Raw genomic sequence first — 8,896 nt, forward strand, 5'->3', positions numbered from 1 at the left:
AAAGCATGGATTACCAGAAGGCTACCAGAAGACAATTCCAGGAGGTCAGTGCCCCATGGCGTGGTCCCAAACCACTTGTGGTTGATGGCCTACGCAACCAGGCTGTAGTAGCTGTGTGTAGTGTAGCATACACACTACAGACAGGCTGATCAGGAACTGACTTCATGAACTTGTTAAGTTTCCTTTACAAGACAACTAGAGGTCTGTTGGTAATTCCTTTTACATATGAAGGGAAGGTGTTGAAAAGTCTTTGCTCCTTTAAAGTTACTTATTGAGTTATATTTTAGTATATTCATTGCATCTCTGCTTTCCTTTGGGAGTATTTCTGCACTGTCTGCAGAGCCTCTTGCTTTTGCAGAGAGCAATTTTGGTGGGGAGATTTGGGACTGATTCTTCCATAAACACTACTGCAAATTATGCATCTCTTGTGCCTAAATTCCAAGGAGTACAATTTGAGGGACTTCGAGCATTACCAATGATTTAAGTGCTTGACTGAATTTATAGGGGCACTGAAGTTTTTTTGGACACTCTCCAGATCTGCAATTATGCCTTCCTCTAAAGGGGCTGTTAGTGTACAGCAATATTCCAGCCTAGAGAAAACGTCTTAAAAGGGTATCATCATTGGCTTGATATCTAGTTTCCTTGTGGTTGTGATAAAAATACTGTCATGAATAAAGAATTGACGTAAGTGTAAAGGATCCAGACCCCTTACTCTCTCTAAAGAAGGAACATGACAAATTCCTCCAGGCAGTTCCTAATAAGTTGGGCAGTAATATGTCATATGTTTGATTGCTTGCTGGTAATAACATGCCCAAATGTGGAGCTTGGCAAGTCTCTAATTAGCAACATTTTTATAATGCATAAGTTCTCTAAAGGCCAAATTTTATTAGTGTCTAAATTGCTTGGAAATTATCGAATAATTTTCATTTTATGTTAAAACCAACATTTATTTTATTTTTTAGAATTTACAACATGTTGAGTATGAAGGGTAAACATATGTTGCAAAGCTAGCTTTTATTGGGATATTTTGATTTACAGTGAGCTTTGTGAAGCTCTACACAGTAAAACATTATCCCAATGAAAGCGTGTTCAGCAACATGTGTGCCTTCTTCACCATTGTTGATAGTATGCTATTTCGATCCATTGGTTGTATGCCACAATTGTAAGAATGGAATAGGTTTTAGTAAAATGGCTTGTGCATTTAAAAAGACTCGTTGATTAAAAAGGAATGTTAATCTGGTGTAGGGGATATCCCAGGAAGAATTGGAAGAAAGGTTTAAGAGATAGGACTTGCATGCAGCAGGTATTTGTGACCATGTTAGATCAGAGTGGAGGTAATTTTTTTATTTTTTATTCAAGATTCTGTGGGAGTGTGAGCATGAAAATATTCTTGAAGGGATTCAGGGGGAAATCAGTTAGGTGTAAGTTTATTTACACATAAGTACAGTTACCATACATAGTGTAACTTACCTAGGATAACCTAAAAAAGTCAGACAGGTGGGAGGTACATTGGGTGGGGATGTAATATTTTGGGGATCATCATTGGATCATGATATTTTGTCTATATAAGTGATGATTTTTTTTCTTTTGAGTCACCCCCTATCTTGGTGAAAAACAGTAAATGTTTAAAAAAATTATATTGTACATTTTTTTTTTTTTTTTTTTTTTTTTTTTTTCAACAAGTCGGCCGTCTCCCAGTATATTTATTAAAACATTATAAAATACTATTTTGTATACTTACTCTATACAGTAAGTATATACAGGTATTGCACATTTAACATGAATACTGTATGCCTATTGCTCTGTTTTATATTGTATGTTTTGTTGCATGTACAAATGATTCCTGTACTATAATGCGAATGCTACAGAGGAATTTTTACCAACAGCATTTATTGGCGGTGCAGTTGTGGGGCTCCTGTGTGCCATCTTGCTGGTGATGTTCATTGTTTACCGTATGAGGAAGAAGGATGAAGGTTCATATCCCCTGGATGAACCCAAGCGCATGCCACTCACCTCGTCCTATTCTCCCAATGATAAGGAGATCTATGCCTAAACACATTCCTCGCCCAGAGTATCAACTGGAGCAGGGAGGGGAGCTTTGTCCCCACCCAAGAGCCAACTGGAAGATGAAAACGATGTCGATGGTACATCCCAACACCACCACACCCACCGTACCACTACTGTGTATGGCAGGGATGAGGGAACTAATAGCATCCCAACCCCTACCATGTAGGGGACCTTATTAGGACAAAATGAGTTCAGAATTTTTTTTATTTATTATATATATCAAAATTCTCTTCCCTCAAATTCCCTATCCTCCAGTATTTTGAGGGAGCTATATTTGGGATGCATGTTAACTTCATTTTCTTAAATATCATGGAATTGGTTATATAGGATCTTGATTGTTCAGTTACTTTGTTTTTAATTTATCATTTATATCATGATAAATTATTCCTTGGAAAATATGAGCATTTATTAATAAGAATAAACAAGATTCTGGTTAACCAAAGCCTTAATTATGAATGCATTGCACTATTTTGGGACCCAAAGAGTTAACAATAACATCATATCAACACAAGTATTTTGATGCTGTTTATTGTAACAACTGACCCATGAGGTGAAGTTCAGTTGTTAATATCACATTTTTCTTAGTTGTCACTTCATCAGTAAAGAGTTCACAGATCATTCATGTGCCAGTCTTGCTGGCTTCTTGAAAGCTCAAAAAACAGGGTAGGAAACTAGGCTTATTTTAGGTTTGTTCAGTAAAACTTTAATTTGGAAACTGAGATGTGAAGGATGTGTTCTAAAGTTTGAGCTACAATACTTTCCTTTGGGGCCACTTTTTATATTGGAGATGTGTTGTTTTTATAATTCTTTATCATGTTTTAATTCATTTTGCCAAGAGATCTCTTGATCGGCTTTTTAAAAATAAAATTTAGTTCCACGAAATGCACATTTCTGTACCAAATTTTTATACTGTGATTTTTTTGTGATTATAGTAAATTCTTGGGTTGCTAAGAGGGGCTATACTGAGTGCATTTTTTTTTTTAAGCTTTGTATTTTATTTGAGATCAAGAGCAGCACCTTAATCCTATTTATTTTGTTTCAGCCTTATTTACTCATGCTTTAAAGAATAATATTTTGTATTTAGAAAATGTAATATGGGAATTCAATTTATTCTTAATATTTATGTTTGAACAAAAAGTAGGCCTTGCTTATGGTTCTTTTTCAGCTTTATCATTGTCATCATCATCATCCTCATCATTTAGGACTAAAGATCCTGTTCATTATGCAATAAAGTAAAATTAATGGATAATTACCCAAGGATACTATTTTATCTCCAGTATAAAACTGTGGTTATTTCAACGCTAATTTGAGTGTGATTTATTTTAATATAAAGTTCTTTCTTTCCTTAATAGGCATTTGCAATATATGGTGTTAGAGAATGGGTCTTATTGAGGGAAATTCCTGCCTTACTGTAATATTTTACTCTTTGAATGTGATGCTCTTGACCAGTCATATATATTTTATGACTTAAAGGTTAGAAACAAAATATTTTGTGAGATTGTGCAAGTTTTTTTTAATATTTGATATTACTTTCTATATTATATAAATAGTCAACACCTTCATTTATCATTTTTAATGAGCACAGTAGTAGTTATGTTGACGAGGATTGTTGTTGTGCTAGGGTTGCCTGGCTTATCTCTTACCTTAGGTAGAGGCCGCATTGCTGGACTCCGGTACCATGCACGGCATGTCTGGCATGATGGGCCTAGAGATTGACACTGTCCAAGATCAGCCAGGGTGTGATGATTATGTAGGCTTGTGGGCTGCTGGCAGCAACAGACTCGTTGATTAGGCAGTCAACAAGAAGTCTGGCTTTTGGCTAGGCTGTGAGTGTAAAACAACCCTTGAAATCGGTCACAGGTATGGCTAGTATGGGTGTCCACATCATATACACTAAGTGGGGGTTGGTTAGTATTGTTCCTGGGCACTCCTAGCTTACCTTCTCTCATAGTGGACCAGGCTTGCCTTGCTTCACTAGTTTTGTGGTCCATCTACCTGGCTCGAGTGATATACTCAGATGGCCTAGATAACCTAGGTAGTTTTATATAAAGAACTTTCTTATTTGAGAATATTTAATGTAATTGTGGCTTTGGATTGGGTATTTGTGCTCATTTGTAATAGAAACAAATAGGGATGTGAAAATGAAAAGAATAATTTCATTTAATATGTTATGTGCTTTATTTACTCTTAGGATAATCAAACTCACATTCTTGCATTAGTTTTATGAATAAATAAAAACAAGGGAAAAGATTCAAAGTGGGATGGGAATGTCACAAAAATAAACACACAAGCAATAACAGTAAATTAATGGTCTGGAGCCACACATAAACAGCTCAGCATTGACCCATGGTTAGCTGTCTCACAATGTCCTGATATTGCTGCACTCTACATGCTCCATCTGCAGTAACAGGTTGGACAGAAAAAAAAATCTTTCCTCATCACTGGACGAATGGTTTGTCCGATGAAAGGTTTAACACTCGACTTGTTCTGTTGGAAATTAAACTTAGCATCAGTGGTATTAGAGATCATAAGCTGGATTACTTTATTGGCGGATATTTGTTTAAGATGCAGTGTAAAGGGGTTTCAATATATTTTTATAATTTGATTGGAGAATCAGTTGTTGAATTTTAATAGTGCAACATTGTTTTGAGTTTAGATTGTGTTTATTCAATTACATCATAAAAAGCTTCCTCCCATTATTTTCTTTTCTTTTAAGAGATACAGTTATGTTTTTAGTGTATTTGCTGTTAAGAGTTTCAAGTAGAGATCATTGGTGATTGAGGAGCGACCCACAGATAGAAATTATGCATTTATTCCCATGGGAGGAAGTATGGCTGTGCAACTCTCAATGTTCAACCATAAGCTGCTAGAAGTGAACTTGGAAGTGTGTATGCCTCCCACCAACACACTTGGAGGTGTGTGTGTGTGTGTGTGTATGTGTGTATGTGTGTGTGTTTGTGTGTGTGTGTGTGTATGTGTGTGTGTTTGTGTGTGTGTGTGTGTTTGTGTGTGTTTGTGTGTGTGTGTGTGTTTGTGTGTGTGTGTGTGTGTGTGTGTGTGTGTGTGTGTGTGTGTGTGTGTGTGTGCGTGTGCATGTGTGCTCCTCCCATTATCACTACCACTTTGAGGTGTGTGCCTCCCACCATCACCATTCTTTGAGGTGTGGATGTATGTGTGTGTATGTGTGATACCCACGACTACCAGTCTTCGAAGTATTTGCGCCTCCCACATCTACACTTCAGGGTGTGTGTATGTGCCTCCCACTACTACATATCGAGGTACATGTATGTGCCTCCCACCACTACGTCAGGGTGTGTGTATGTGCCTCCTACCACTACACATCGAGGTGTGTGTGTATGTGCCTGCCACCACTGGGCTTCGAAGTTTCTCTCCTACTATCAAGTTAAGAAGTCTCTCCCACCATCAAGACCTACTGAATGTTCTCGCTGATGGACAGTGATCTACTTAAATATAAACAAAGATAACCAAATATATATGGTATGTAAGATGTAGTGTCCACTATCTGAGGTTGCAAACACACTTTATATTATTATTATTATTATTATTATTATTATTATTATTTTATTATTATTAATTTTTTGTCATTATTATTATTTGTCATTATTATTATTATTATTATTATTATTATTATTTATTATAACAGATAAAATAAGATGTTGTTCACTCAGACATCACTTAACTAAAATTTACTGGTACTGACTATTTCTAAATTTGATAATTAATTATTTTGTCTTACTGTATTTTAAAGGTTACAGTACAGACCAAGACATGGTGAAAAGGTGGCCTTTGGCAAGTGTATACAATTGCTTGTGTGCACACACACACTATGTGCACACGTGCACACATGCACACACGTGTGCATACACACAAAAAAAAAAAAAAAGCCTATATGCACACATAGAAGCTGTGTACACATGCACACGCATACACTCACACATGTAAGTATATGTCCACACAGATACATACACACAGATAGGCGAGTACATACATGCACACACAGATACACACAGTACACGCACACACAGATACACTCGCACAGATACATGTGCACACAGATACACAAGTACACATATACATGCACACACACACAAAGCACACAAGTGAAGTGAAGTGAAGAGGTGGGGGCCAGGAGCTAGGACTCGACCCCTGCAACCTCAACTAGGCGAGTACAACTAGGTGAGTACAGATACACACACACACTAATTTTGTTGTTTTTTCTAGGTTATGAGTAAGTAAGTATGCGAGCCCAAGTGTTGAATGGTGTTACATGTGTTGTGAGAGGTGTGGTAGATACTGTGCTGGCCCGAGGTTCATTCTATGTATTACTCTCAACTAACCAACTAACTAACTAGCAGTCACCTTATTATGTGTTGTACTGCACAACTGTTTTATAATGTCTGTTCCAGTCCAATCCGAACCTTTAGATTTAGCCAGGGTATCTCGGGGGAGAGTTTTCCATTGATCAAGCGTGCCAAGTATATTTTATTCTCTTTATTCATATTATTTAATTAATATTTTTAAAGAATAATAAACTACCATTTTTTTTTGCCCTTAATTTAAAAGCTTCTGGATTCCAATAACATTGTAGTACTGTAATCTGATGTAGAAACTGCTGTCACATTACTATACTCCTATATGCGTCACTCACTCAAAATTTGAGGCTTATTTGAAACACTAGAAACCAGGAGCTCTCAGGTAATCCAATATTCATATTTTTCAGTCACTGTAATTAGTTTTTCTTCATCACTGAAGGTGGTTACTCACCAGTCACTTCAGTGCTCCAACAAGCAGTGCTAAGAATCTGTCAAGAGCTTTTCACCACAGAAACTTTCATCCATAAGAAATTTTGTTTAAACTTGGCAGGATTCTGTTATCAGAGCTGTATGTGTACAAATGTGGTGAGATCAACAAGCAAGTCATGTAGGTCACTATTAGGCTTTACTCTTATGTTTATCAACAAAAAACAGGGAGGCCTATAGAAGGACCTGCCATTGACTTGAGTGTGACTGATCCTGTCTGAGATAACTATCAACTGGGGACTCTTTGGTGTCACTCACTCAGCTTAATAACAACCTACCTGCACTCGCCTTAAAGATTGACACTTTTTTTATTACCATATTTTCCGGCGTATAAGGTGCACGACAGAAGTATCGTAATGGTAAATCATGTTCAGTGGCTAATTACCCTCTTACTTTATGCTAAAGTGTAACATAAGCCTACCCTTGACCCTGACTTTCACACATGTAAGGCGCAGGCTGATTTTTTACCATGACTTTTTATGAAAAAAATAGGCCTGCTTTATATGCCAGAAAATATGGTATGTATTTGTTTTGTAGAAAGAAGCTGAATTCTGGCAGTAGTTCCCAACATGTGGTATATAGTTTATATTTTTATTACATTAATAGTTGAGGAAGATCTTTTATGTTTAAACTTGGTATTAAAAATGTCAGTTAGTTATTTTTAATAGCATATAATGTCACTATTGTATATAGCTTCTATGGGTGATACCACAGGTGAAAATTTTGTAAGGGTGATAGCCAAAGATGAAACATGGTAGAGAGATAGATGTGTGTATGAGGGAGTGGAGTATCACCAAGGTGTTGTCATGCTGAGGGAGCTCACCACTGACTGTGTCAGCTGATCTGAGCCGCAGCTAGCATTAGTCACAGCGGCTTTTTTTTTTTTAATTGATTTCACAATAAAAATTAATGACCACCCTATTTTAGATTTGCATCAGCTGACTGTCATGATTGTGTGTATAGTATTTTGTAAAGGTGAGTTTGGGTCACAAGGATGTAGGTGGTCCCCAGTCTAACTCATTATGGCATTATGATCACTGTGAGTGCTGAGCAATCGTCTCCAGTCTTAACTCTTTCATTACCAGCAAATGTAATACACGATACATCAAACAAAATCCAGAAGATATTGCAAACGAATATTTAAAAATGTCAAATATAAATTTTATAAACTGGTTATGAGTGTAAGAAGTTGCTCACTGCCTACCTGTGATCCTATGTCCAATATCATATTGTAAACTGTATATTAACGTTCATACTGATATCCTTTCCTAGACTGTTCATCTATACGGGGTCCTTTTGTACTTGTATGACTGACAACCTTAGAGTAACATGTGTTCAGTAAAGTAGTACTTGGAAAATAAATCATTTATGGAAGGGAGTTTTAATTTTCCTGGTTATAGTTATGATGAGCATGTATGGTATTTGAAGTCAGAATTGATTACAGTGGTACCCTGAGTTTCAAACTGCTCCCAACTCGAACAATTATGTAAGTTTATTATTGTCAGTGCTTTTGTTTGTGTATTTTTGGGGGTCTGAAATGGACTAACCTAATTTACATTATTTCTTATGTGAACAAATTCATTCAGTATCGGCACTTGAACAGCCTTCTGGAATGAAGAAAGTTCAAAACTCAGGGTACCACTGTACTTAGTTTATGTATGTATTGTAATTTACAATTCTTTTTGTGGTAAAACAGTATTAAAAATTTTGTCATGGATAATTTGCTTTTATTCTATTATATACAGTTGTGCCAAAGTATCTATATCAGTGGGTAATTGGCCAATTTTGGTGGTATTAGTATTGGCCTAAAACAGTATTAGTACATACTGGTGTCGGTGGGTATTGGCCAATGTTTGAAGTATTGGTATCAATATTAGTAAGTACTGTTTAAGTTTGATGGTATAGCTGTAGTGGTGTTGGTCTAAAATTGAGTATTGGTATCGGTAAAATAAACTGGATATCATCCCATCCCTAATTCTATATATGTAGATCTCTACAAACTACTTGGG

At 36.4% G+C, this 8,896-nt stretch overlaps 1 protein-coding gene across 1 annotated transcript in view; it reads left to right on the plus strand.

The window, feature by feature from the left end:
• LOC128686909 (syndecan) overlaps nt 1-8,261 on the plus strand; it is a 400,042-nt gene extending 391,781 nt beyond the window's left edge. Inside the window, exon 7 of the mRNA XM_070082575.1 lies at nt 1,887-8,261. Coding sequence (XP_069938676.1) covers nt 1,887-2,053 — 167 coding nt within the window. The 3' untranslated portion in view covers nt 2,054-8,261. The remainder of the gene's footprint in view (nt 1-1,886) is intronic.
• Nucleotides 8,262-8,896: the final 635 nt, after the last annotated feature.

The sequence above is a fragment of the Cherax quadricarinatus genome, chromosome 7, assembly GCF_038502225.1.
Source record: "Cherax quadricarinatus isolate ZL_2023a chromosome 7, ASM3850222v1, whole genome shotgun sequence".
NCBI lineage: Eukaryota > Metazoa > Arthropoda > Malacostraca > Decapoda > Parastacidae > Cherax > Cherax quadricarinatus.